Genomic DNA, 12,661 nt, shown 5'->3' on the forward strand with positions numbered 1-12,661 from the left:
CATGATCATATTTACATTAATATTCAATTGTATTATTTATCTTCAATTATTATTAATCATTATCACAACAAGTTACTATTATTATCATTATTAAGTAGGCTATTGTTGTTGTTTTGTTTTTTTTTAAATTATTTTTATTATCTTTTATAAGTATAATTACTATTTTCTTTCTTACTGATTCATTTTAGATACTCTTTCATTTTCTCTGTGTTGTTGTGTTTATATCATTTTGGCTCCTTACACACACAATTTCAGACTTTCTTTTAGACATATGTTTTTTTTTTTAATATTCAACCCCCCCCCCCCCCCACACACACACACACACACACACACACACACACTCACACACACAAAAAACTCCTGATCAAATGCCTCCAAACATGATATTCTACCTCACCAACATGCTACTGTAGTATGTCATTGTCTTGTTTTGATGTTTTGTGTTCCTTGTTCACTATTCTGTCACTACTTTCTTGTAATGTTTTTGCACAAATTAAAAAAAAATGTCACAATAGAGTCTTTTTGGTGGAGTATCTCATAAATATACCTCTATAAAACTGAAGTTTTCCAGTTTTTCACATATCTAAAAGTTTGACTTTTTTGTCTCACTGACAGCAACAAGCCAAAAACGAAACAATGAAATAGTTCATTCATTCATGAATGTTTGAGAAGCCTTAACAGTGAAGGAAACAGTGAAGATTTTAGAGTATGCCCATCAGCCTTGGATCAACTAGGGAAACTTCCACAGAGAGATGGTTAATATTGAGGATACGGGAACATAAAGGGCCTGTGTGGATAATAAACATCTTGATGACCGGTGGCAGTTTCTTCTTGCTCTTCACCTCGCCACAGTGGATACGGACAGTCAGGCCATAATTGGCCCACGATCTGATCTGCTGTCGGGTAGTCATGAAAAACGGTTTCACGGTTGGTCACAACGGATCCTCTCTCACAAAACGACAGACTGTTTCTCAGGCGGACCACGTTAAACCTCAGAACCTAAACCAGGAACAGGAAAGACAGAGAGAATGGTAAGAGAACACTCTACATCAGGGACAAAAGGACTGTTTAAGTCTGGATCTGATCCAAGTTTATCACCAGTCTGGATCTGATCCAAGTTTATCACCTGTCCAGTGTAGATTTAGGTCTATCTTTAATCTGGTTCTGATTCAGGTTTATCTAGTCAGATCCAGGTTTATCACCAGTCTGGTTCTGATCCAGGTTTATCACCAATCTGGTTCTGATTTAGTTATTGCTTTTTAAAGGAAGGTTTTCCTATCTTGCTGATCAGAGCTGAGGTTCTGGTGGATCAACATTGGGTTTTCACCGCTAGCAGAACAGAGCTCAGTCTAGACCTGCCCTCTTTGGTAATTGTGTGTCAATAGCAGCTGTTCTGTTTCAGAGCTGTTCTAATAAAGTTTGGTTCATTATTACCTCCGCTAAGGAGGTTATGTGATCAGCAGGGTTTGTAAGTTAGTTAGATTGTTAGCAACATAACTCAAAAAGTCATGGATGGATTTTCATTAAATTTTCAGGAAATGTCAGAAAAGGCATGAGGAAGAACTGATTAGATTTTGGGAGTGATCTGGATCACTGTCTTGATCCTGAAATTTTTTAAAGGATTCTGTACTATTGGGAGATAGGGCTAATGGCGGAGGTCTGCACTCTCCGAGTGCTTTTCTAGTCTGACGCTGTTTTCTTAACTGTTCTGTTATTTAGTTTGAACCTCGAAGGACTACGTAGGACAAAGAAAGCACAGGTTAGGTTTATCTGGGCTTTTCAGGTACCTGATCATCCACATGGAAGGCGATGGTGACATTATCCCAGACATAAAACCGGGGCTTCCCACAGCAGCGCCTCGCTTCCAACTGTTTCAGACTATCCCTACGGACCAATTCATATCTGAAAAATTCACAGAAAAATAAACAGTAACTATAGTACATGAGCACACAAAGCTTGACCCATAAGGGTCGACTTGACAACTTTCAGACCACCTTGACATTTTTCAGTTTTCTTATGTTGCTGTCTGATGCTACAGTAAAGAAAAACACTTTTTTCTCCCTATCTTCCTTCTCAGGGGAGAAGGAAACCAAGAACCTGATAGTGACTCTGACTGAGCTCCAGAGATCACGAGTTCCAGGATCTCAGACTGGGCCGAAGGTTCACCTTCCACCTTTACGGTGACCCTAAGACCACAGCCAGGACTACACAGGAGTGGATTAGAGACGACTCTGAGAACATCCTACAGGGGCCCAGAGCCCAAACCTGAACCCTCAAACATCTCTGGAGAGACCTGAAAATGTCTGTCCACCCACAGTCCCCATCCAACCTGACTGAGCTGGAGAGGAATTACAAAGAAGAATGGCAGAAAAATCCCCCAATCCAGGTGTGCAAAACCTGTTGGGTCAGATTCGAAAAGACTGGAGCCTGTAACCACTGCCAAAGGAGTAATTAAGATTTTTCTTTCTTTATGTTTTCTGTTGTTTTTTTATATTTTAATCACATTCACAAAACTTGAACAGTGAAAGATTCCAGCGTTTACTTCCTGTGAGTGTTCTTACTCGTGTGTCTCACACATCGCCTCAGGTCTCCACAGGAAGTAACCGTCTCTGTAACAGCAGACTGCGTCCGGGTCCTCTGTCAGTAACGGATACTTGTTGAACTGTTCCTGATTGGCTGGGCTGTGGACCAGGACAGCATACATCACTTCCTGTCTGTAGAGGTGGGTCTCAAACACTCGCATCTCGGGCTCAGCTCCTCCACAGAACTGGAGACAAGGAAAGATGTATAAACAGGTGCATCTTATCCACCATCTCTCCCCAAAATTGTTGCAATTACAACATTTTGGTATACACATTTTTATTTCCTTTATGGGCTTTGGAACAACACGAATAAGAAGAAAAAGACTAAATTTACATTCTAACTGGCTTCAGGTGTGATTTCTAGATTGCCAGCACCTGTTTCTGCCACAGGTAAGTTTAAATGAGCATCACATGCTTGAAATAAAATGATTTACCCACAGTTTTTAAAGGGTGCCAAAAATTTTGTCCGGCCCATTTTTTGAGTTTTGTGTAAAATTATGTCAATTTTGGCTTTTTTCTTCTGCTTTTTCTGCGTTGTTCCAATGCACATAAAGGAAATAAACATGTGTATACCAGAAACATTTGTAATTGCAACAATTTTTGGGAGAAATGGTGTATTTTCTGGAAGGATTCCAGGGGTGCCAATACTGTCGTCCATGATTGTAACATGTAGAGATTCATTTTTCCCTGATTTACTTCCGAAACTTAAAAGTCCACGCATTCTAGATGCATTTCATTCAAAGTAAATTTTCAAAGATTTTTATTTGTTTGTCAATCAATGATCATGGCTTACAGCTCATGAAAATCAAGAGTCCATTCTCTCTGAATACCAGAATATTGTGGGAAAGTCCAGTCAAAGGTTTCCCGAGGCTTCATTCTCTCACTCTGGTTCAATTCACTTGAACACAATCATGAGGAAGACTGCTGACTGGACTATGGTCCAGAAGATGATCACTGACGTCCTCCATGAGGAGGGTACGTCACAGAAGATCCCTGCTGAAGGCCAGGCTGTTCTCAGAGGCTTCACAAGGACTTGACTGAGACTGGAGTCAGAACCACCACACAGACGGGTCCAGGAAGTGGACAGTCATTGATGGTTTGGGGTGCCTATTGGTCCACTGGTCTTTATCAAGTCCAGAGTCCACACTGTCAGCTGTCTACCAGGAGATTTTAGAGCCCTTCATGCTCTGCTGAGAAGCTTTATGGAGATCCTGATATCCTTTCCACCTGCCCACAGTGAAACCAGAACTACCAGAAACTGTTTTACTGACTCTGGTGTTACTGGGTTTGATTCTGACCTGAACCTCACAGAGGATCTCAAGATGAGAGAAACCAGACTTGACAATCCAGACCAGCTGAAGGCTGCTATCAGAGAACCTGGGCTCCATAATACCCCAGCAGGACCACAGACTGATCGGCTCCATGACATGAGCAGAGATGCAGGAATTCATGAAGAAGGAGCGCAGACCAAGAACTGAGCGATAAATGAGGAGGATTTAACAGAAGGTCCACATCATTAACCCTATGTTTGTGAGATTCTAATATTTAGAGAGTGAGCCGTAATCATCAAAACTAAAACACAAAAACATCTGAAATATTTCACTCTGTATGAGATAAGTCAAGAATATGGGGGAATTTTACTTTTTGGATTAAATCACAGGAGAAAATTGAACTTTGAATGATACCCTGACTTTAATAGATGCACCTGTATGTTTAAATGAAAATTAAAAACTAAACTAACAAAGGACCACTTTAGAGTTTTATATTTTACCTGCTCCTTGTAGGCTCTGATCACCTCCTTCAGGGGGAAGGTGAAGCGGAATGAGCCCAGTCTGGAACTGCTCAGGAGGACCGGGGAAGAGGCGAACTTAGACAGCAAGCTCTGCTGCATCTGGATCTGCTCCTCAGTCCGATCTGGGTAGGTGGTCTCCAGGAGTCTCCTCTCAGCTGAGGCTCTCTCCTCTGGACCCACGTCCAAACTCCACCACACAAAGCCTTCACCCCAGAGATTCATGAAGCCCTCCTCCCTTCTGATGCCCCATAATCCATCTCCGTCTGTGTCATGGCTCAGACGACACACATGAAACTCAGGCCGGGGGTAGTCCAGGATGTCTTCTTTGAAGAGGTAGTTATTATGAACACCACTGGTTCTGGCTACTTCTTTCAACTCGTTCAGCTTCAGATGGCGACCTGCTACAGCATGATATTTGAATCCTCTCCTATTTGTACGTTCCTCCATGACCAGACAGCCGATAAATTGTAATTTAAGAAGTTAAAAAAGGAAAAAAAAACTTTCCTGTTGGCGGGCACCAGCTCTCAGCTGGAATTATGAAGATAAGCCCCTCCTACTTCCTCTTTCCAGAGATAACCTCACTGCAGCTTTGTCTCAAATTCCCGGATCCCCCAAAGGTGAGGCCAGAGTCCTCATGTTAACTCTTGAACACACATTTGAAGCAGGCTGGCGAGTGTGCGTGATTGCGTCATAGGAAGGGGACCATATATGCGCCGGAACCAGAAATCAAAGTAGGAGGGGCACTAACTATACTGTGAAGATTCTGTGTAGTTCTTTAGTTGTTGCTCTCCCCTCCCCTCCTCCCTTTCTTTCTCTCTCTGCAGGGTCTGTGTGAGGCAGGGTGAAGCTGACTCTGCTGCAGCCGATTAGTCACACTCAGCAAATTAAGCTCCCTTTGAAAGCCTGGTCTGAGCTCCACTTTTCTGCCAGATAACTCCATCTAGTATGGCAGAGCTCTACACCCTTTGTCTCCAGTGTTTTTTGAGAACTGATACTTTGATTTTTGCTTAAATGTGTTTCATCTGTTTTGCTCAGGTCTCCAGTATGCCAAGCTGCTGCTCCAGTCTTTGCCTCACCAGCCTGAACTCTGTCTCCACAGCCTGCTTTACGTTACTTTTTGTTAACAAACTTGTTTGAGAAATCTTCCTGCCTCCACCTCTGCTTCTGGGATCCAATTTGAGTAAAACACAACATGTACAACTTTTACCCAATGTCATCCAACATGCAATTAAATAATTGTTTAATCATAAAATAGATAATATTATCGTATTCATCATATAATAATATTATAAATATAATCATATAGAGTGGTGCACTCGTGACGTAATTTTGTAGGCAAACCCTGAAGTTAGCGTAGCATGGGTTCCCTCGGCGTTGAGCCTATGGGATTTTTAAAAGGGTTTTTGGATTATCATTGAAAATATGATCTGTGTCCAATAAAAGTTTATGAAACTTACACATTTTGTTCATGAAGATAATCTTCATTTATGATCATAAGCATCATATCTGGTTCGTTAATCCAACTGACAAAAGCATAAAATAAAAAGCTAACGTCATGCTATATTGAACTACATGGTCGACTTTATTTTCCTTCAGCATGAAGGCTTAAATATTGTTTTTGTGTCAGAAAAAAATAATTGTTGCCTCCCCGTCGGGGAATCGAACCCCGGTCTCCCGCGTGACAGGCGGGGATACTTACCACTATACTAACGAGGACAGCCATACATGTCTTTAGGTGCAGTTCTATTTTTAGCCATGACACAGAGGTCAGTGGCCATGTGGTGCTGTTTCAATGTTTGATGGTTTCAGCACAACGATAGCGAGAAAGCAGGGCTGTTCCGGTACTGAATACTGATCCAATACCAGTGTGAACTTTTCTGGACTGACTGTGCAGACTAGCATATTATTTTAGACCTATATTTGACTCAGAACATGGCTCAACAAATAGAATCATAAGGTACAACATCTCTGTGACCCTAAAGTTGTTCTTCTGCTGAGTAAACAGCTAGCTTCAAGAGGAAAAACAAGTGAGAGGCAACGATTTATGCTTCAAAAGTTATTTAACTTTGGATAAACGATGTCACTTGCTGTCATGTTTGACAGCGCCGGTATGGATGGTATTTTAATGATCACATTCAGAGAAAACAGTCACACAGCCGACATTATTTGCTGCTACAGCGGGTTCTTTGGTTCTTCTTCTCTGCTCAAGAAATGATAGCTCCTGCATGCAGTGTTTCAGGCAGTGAAGAATTGATTTCCTATTTATAGTGCTAACATTTAGCTTGACTAAACAAAGTAAAATTAAACCAAAAGCTATTGGATCGGTGCATTTTAAGCAGCATCAGACAAATTTCCGATCCTGGAATCAGAACAACCCTAAGATAAAGTAAACTACTTTTACCATTGCTGTGGATCTTTCAAGAGAGAAAGATCTACAGTCAAACACTAACATATCAAATCACATTCATTTTAGGGACAACCTGCTGCAAATGTGGGAAACAAGTGCAAAATCTACACATGGAAAGTGTCCCACCTCTGCTTTGAATGCAGAGACTAGTTCCCAATAAACACTTTATACTGTATGATATAAAAATTCAGCAGAAATACTTGCTACAAGGGAATTCTATACTGCGAAGGTACAGAATATGAACAGTACGTAAGGGTTAAAACAGGGACTATCCCTGGAAGTCCCTGTTTTACACATAAAACCACCACAGCAGAAACAATAAAGGAATATATCAGACTACAAATGATAAAGAGACATAACTCACCCTTAGCAGCTCTCGTGTTCTCTCATGATCAGAATATTCCATCAAAAACAGAAAGAGTCCCCACAATCTAAATTCAGTCAGATATTAAGTCTGAACAGGAGAAAGTTTCGTACGCAAGAAAAAAAAGTTTTGTTAGAGTGCAGGTTGTTTTGAGAACCCAAGGAGAAGGTTTCTTAAGTGAGGAGAGAAAATTTCATACAAGCAGAGAGCATTTGAACTCAGGCAGAGAAGTACACGCAGAGAAGGTATGAAAAAAAATCAAGGGAAAGTTTCACTGGCAGGGTAGGTTTTGAGCAGCAAGTTCTGAGTGTATGCAGTATTAGTTTCACATGTAGACTAGGAATGTTTTTGAAGATAATGAAAATTTCATATCCAACAAGAGAAAGTTTTGTATGTACGAAAAAAATGTTTTTATTACAGAATAAGATGAGGGCATGTAAGAGGAGGAAGTTATGTACATAAGAGAACTTCAGAGAAAGTTTTCATTGTAAGAACATGTTTAGTCTGACAGGTCTTTTTGAGGGGACGCAAAGAAAATGTTGTACCAACAAGAGGAAGTTTTAACACTAGAGGATACAGTTCCTGACACGGGTCGATGAAGTTTTGAGTAAACAGAGAAAGCTTTGAGGGTCATTTTATACATGAACCAGAATAATTTTTTACACTAGGAAAAAAAAAAAAAAAGATTTGTATGTGGTCGGATTAAGTTTTGATCTCACACAATTCAAGTTTTTTTTAAGGCAGAAAAAGTTTCGTATGTAAAAAGAAAAATAATCTGTCAGTTTCACGAAAAGGCAGAATCAACCTAAAGAGCCAAATGGCTTGGTGCAGGAAATTTAAGCAGCTAAAGACATGAGAGCAAGCAGACGGGAGCGTAAAGGCAGGTTTGAATGAAGTTTGAAGAAAAATCTGATCCTAAATTATGTCAACTCTGCGTGTTTGCTCAGTCTTAATGATCTGAAGATACCAAAGTTAACAGAACATCCGGAGGGGCCACAATCCTAACAGCTGGCAGGTATGTTTTGTTTGTCCTGATGTTGAGATATGTCTGTTTATTTCTACATGCAGTTAGGGCATTGGTTTCCAACCTGGGGTCTGGAACCCTTTGGAGGGGCGCCAGAGACTAGAAATATATTTACTCACCAAAAAAATCATGATTTAATTTGTATTAATAATTTATATGGAAGACTTGCTCAGGAGTTATTTTATTTGGGTTTAAACAAAAACAACTAAAAGTGCTGGGGTTTTTTGACAGTAATGTATCACTAGTTTTACTTGCTGGTCCTTGGAGGCCTCAGCAGGAGTCACCTGGGAACCCATGAGCTAGTATGTTAAGTTGGTTTATCTACTGCTAACTTACTGAAAATGCAGAGAAAATGCTTCAAAACTTCAAATATGTCAATATTAAACCAACCAGAATTCTTCAACACTGATCAACCATAGCATGAATAGAGTTCATGAAAATTTCTGGACCACCAAGTTTCCGTAGTGTAGTGGTTATCACGTTCGCCTAACACGCGAAAGGTCCCCGGTTCGAAACCGGGCGGAAACATTGTTTTCAACTGTACCCATTTATCCTATTTAAAAATGTTAACAGTACAGTACATAACAGTATTACCAAAGTGAATCACAAAATATTAAAATCACATGTAAACATGAACAGTATGTGCATTAACACAATGTTTCCACCTCTTTCAAACAGGAGACTTTTTCCCATCTGGCACCATGAATACTAGTCCTTACCTTTTCACATTCATTCTCTTTGGTAGTTTTTATTGCTTAGGATGTAATTTATTTTCGGTCACTATGGAGACTGGGGGGGGGGGGCTCTTTCACCCTTCTGCTACAGGGATGTTTGAAAGACAGCCAGAGCAGCAGGACAAAGACCTCCGTCATATTGCCAGCTGTGTGATTGCCAGTTTTTGACAAAAAACAGTCGAACTAAACAAACGTAAGTCTAGCTTATGTTTTACTTAGTCTATCGATATTCCTGAATCTGATGTTTTTTTGCTCACATGTGACTTGTATCTGATTTTTTCTGACAGTGTGAGCAGTGCAAGTAACATTGAATCTGACCAGTTCGAATCAGATTCAGGCCACTTTCATATGTGGTTCTAAATCAGACACATATCTGATCTTTCAGATGTCAACTGCAGTGTGAACAGGCAAACAAAAAATCAGACATGTGAACGTAGCCCATGAAAACCGCTCAAGATGGAGCAGTCATAGGATTTATGGTGTGAGAGAAGGGGCCAAGAACAATGAGAAAATGCTGGAATTTACCACCAAGTTAAGAGCAGCTATGAAACTCCCTGAGGAAGAAATCATGGGCACTGAACGGCGCACAGACCATGTTTTCAAAACAAAGAAACTACTCCGGATCAATTTAGTGAAATTCTTAAATTTCAAGGCAAAGCAGCGGTTTCTACAGAGAGCATGGAGCACGAGAGATGTCACATATGAAGAAAATTGGATTTGTTTTGACTCATAAGTAAGGAGAGGAAATTTCACTCAAGACAGTTTTGTAAACATGAAAAAATGAAGGTAAAGTTTCGTAATCTGGCAGAGTTAAGTTATGAGCAGTGTTGTAGTACTCGAGTTCAGGACTCTGACTTGAGTCCGACTCAAGACCTGATTTGGTGGACTCGTGACTCGACTTGGACTCGAGCGCTGATGACTCGGACTTTGACTCGGACTCGAGCTTTAACTGCGTCAGGACTTAAGGATGATGAGGACTCAAACCTCTTTAGCTGAAGACTGTTTTATTTTGTAATATTTATTGCCTTTGCAAACTGAGCCTGTTTGTTTTGTTCAAAATTTTCACACGTTAAAAATAAAAATCAAGCTCATGTTGTTCCACTCATGCTTGCACACTGGCACTGAAATTTACACCTGTCCATTTTTTTTTTTTTTCTGAAACAGGATAAATTTTATGCAGAATTTTGCATCAGTCTAAGGCCGCCCACACACTAGACGATTTTTTAATCTGAAACAATTTTAGAACCGTGGGAGACCACAGACTTAAGGACAATTTCCAAAGATTTTTCATTTTCAATCCTCTGAACGCACACACTAGACAACTTAGCTAGATTGTCAGATCACTGGAGACCACACATCTGCCGACCTGCCTATGGCCTTGCGTGATCACATGACTTAAGGAAAAAAGAAACAGCGAAGTCCGTTGATACCATCTTCCTGTCTCTCCACAACAGGCTATCCTGGCATGTGTAACAGGTGCAGCAAAAATCATAAAGCAAGTGAAAGACTCGGGACAAAATCCTGGCTGGAGTTAAGGTACAGTTGTGTTTATGGTTGTGAGTGGTGAAAGTATGTATGATCCGTCTGGTGACGCTACCCGTTGTGCTCGCTCTTATTGGTTATTGTGGATACTCTGTCAGGAGCACTACCACCTAGAATCTTAAATATCAAACATGTTTGATACATGTCACTAGAAATAAACTGGTTTACAGCCTGGTTAAAAAATACACATTCTACAAATTTTTGCAGTGAAGGCAAATAAAAATCTGTGGGACTCAGTGTTCAAGGTCAGAGTGGGTGACATTTCTTCGGATTACGGATCAGAAAAAACTAATCCAAAAATAACAGACCCAGTGTGTGACGACCTTCAAATATGTCAACTCTGTGTGTTTTCTTGTACTACACCTTCTAATACTCCCTTTTTCCTGGGATCAGGGTTGCCAGATTTGCGGTTTTCCCGCAGAATTGGGCTACTTTTAATGTACTGCCATGGGTAGATTTTTTTGTCTGCGGGTTGAGCAGACCCATTTTTATGTCTCGTGTATGCGTATTTAGTTTCTGTAGTAGAACAAACTACTCTATACTCAAGTACAACTACAACAACCAGCAGAGAGGCAGGAAAACATGGAACATGGCACACAGACATACACGCCACCCACAGAGAAGCAGAATGTCTGTGGGCAGTCAAGCAATATATAGACTAGAATAGAATAGCCTTTATCATCATGTAATGTATAATGAAATTACAGAGAGCTGCTCCTCTCACAGTGAAAACCAACATAATGTGGCATACAAATAGTGCAATATAACAAAAAGAAAAAGTGCAATGTAACAAGTAATTGTGCAATATGCAATGGCCTTCACATTTTATAGGTTCACAGTTGTTTTACATTGTAAATCAGTAATGTGCGAGTTTAGGGTTGTTATGGTATGGTTGTTAAGGTGTATGTTATACACCTGTAACGCCTGCCGGAGGGCAACAGGTTGAACAGATGGAAACCGGGGTGTGAGCTGTCCTTGATAATGTGCTGTGCTCTGCTGAGACAACGGGAGGTGTAAATGTCAGTCAGGGGGGCGAGAGGGCAGCCAGATATGGCAGACTTGCTCAGGAGTTATTTTATTTGGAATCAAACAAAAACAATTAGAATTTTTGTTATTTTTTGACAGTAATGATTCACTAGTTTTATGTGTTAATCCTTGAAGGCCTCAGCTCTCTTAAAAGGTAGAGGCGGATGGACACCACTGAGCTAGTATGTGAAGTTGGTTTAAATACTGCTTACTTACCGAAAATGCAGACAAAATGCTTTAAAATTCCAAGTAAGTCTATATTAAATACCAACCAGAATCCTTCAACACTAACAAAACATAGTTTGAAAACAAAACACGGGACCAGGACTTTGCCATCAAGTTTCCGTAGTGTAGTGGTTATCACGTTCGCCTAACACGCGAAAGGTCCCCGGTTCGAAACCGGGCGGAAACAACCTTTTCATCTCACCCTAAAAATATACAATTCTAACAGTATTACAAAAGTGAAACCCAATATATCAAAAACACACGTTAACACAAACACCATATAAAACGGAATTCAAAATCTATGTGTCCGCCCAATTTCGACCCAGGGACCTTTTGTGTGACAGGCGGGGATACTCACCACGATACTAACGAGGAGAAAGCTTAAGTAATGATGTTGTAGTACCCTCTTTCACCATAATGCTTCTGCCTGGTGCTGTTGTAATGTTTTCATTACTTTAGGTCAGGGGTCACCAAATGGCGGACCCTGGTCTGATACTGACCTGGACCCAGAATCATTCAGCATAACACAGTGGTACTCAACCTTATTCTACCAAAGAGCCACATTGTCTAGAAAAAATTTTAGCAAGAGCCACAATCCAAACCGGAAATGTAAGGTAGATAATAGATCAGTTAATCTGTAGTTGAAATGAAATAAAACTGTGGATTTGTGGATAATTATGAGGTTAAATGGGATGCAAATGTCTGTATAGTGTCAGAGGAACCAATGTGTCACTGATAATGAGCATGTTGTTATTTTATCTATCACTGACATCAGGCTAAAACCTTGTATCTCAATTTGTCATGATTTTAATTTGTTTTTATGTATCATATTTTTATCATTTTATAAATTATACATTTTTTATTCCCTGAAAAGTGATCATTTTGGAGATAACAGTCTTTGGCCCAACACCAAAGACCACTATTATTTTAATTCTTTAGTTAAAGGTGGAGGGGCCTCATATTGG

General features: G+C 40.2%; 1 protein-coding gene and 3 non-coding genes across 4 annotated transcripts; 2 read left to right on the forward strand and 2 right to left on the reverse strand.

The window, feature by feature from the left end:
- Positions 1-326: 326 nt before the first annotated feature.
- On the reverse strand, positions 327-5,040 carry LOC121519021. Its single transcript, XM_041801783.1, has 4 exons — positions 4,354-5,040; positions 2,562-2,767; positions 1,788-1,902; positions 327-999 (listed from the first exon to the last, which is right to left on the reverse strand). Exons 1-4 carry the CDS (start codon positions 4,819-4,821, stop codon positions 757-759), a joined length of 1,032 nt encoding a protein of 343 aa, XP_041657717.1. The 5' UTR covers positions 4,822-5,040; the 3' UTR covers positions 327-756.
- A 978-nt stretch (positions 5,041-6,018) lies between these two features.
- trnad-guc lies at positions 6,019-6,090 on the reverse strand. The gene has a single exon. It is a non-coding gene; the product is annotated as a tRNA-Asp (tRNA).
- Positions 6,091-8,624: 2,534 nt separating this feature from the next.
- trnav-aac lies at positions 8,625-8,697 on the forward strand. The gene has a single exon. It is a non-coding gene; the product is annotated as a tRNA-Val (tRNA).
- A 3,113-nt stretch (positions 8,698-11,810) lies between these two features.
- On the forward strand, positions 11,811-11,883 carry trnav-aac. Its single transcript has one exon. It is a non-coding gene; the product is annotated as a tRNA-Val (tRNA).
- The last annotated feature ends 778 nt before the right edge of the window (positions 11,884-12,661 follow it).

Source organism: Cheilinus undulatus, linkage group 12 (assembly GCF_018320785.1).
Source record: "Cheilinus undulatus linkage group 12, ASM1832078v1, whole genome shotgun sequence".
NCBI classification, from domain to species: Eukaryota; Metazoa; Chordata; class Actinopteri; order Labriformes; family Labridae; genus Cheilinus; species Cheilinus undulatus.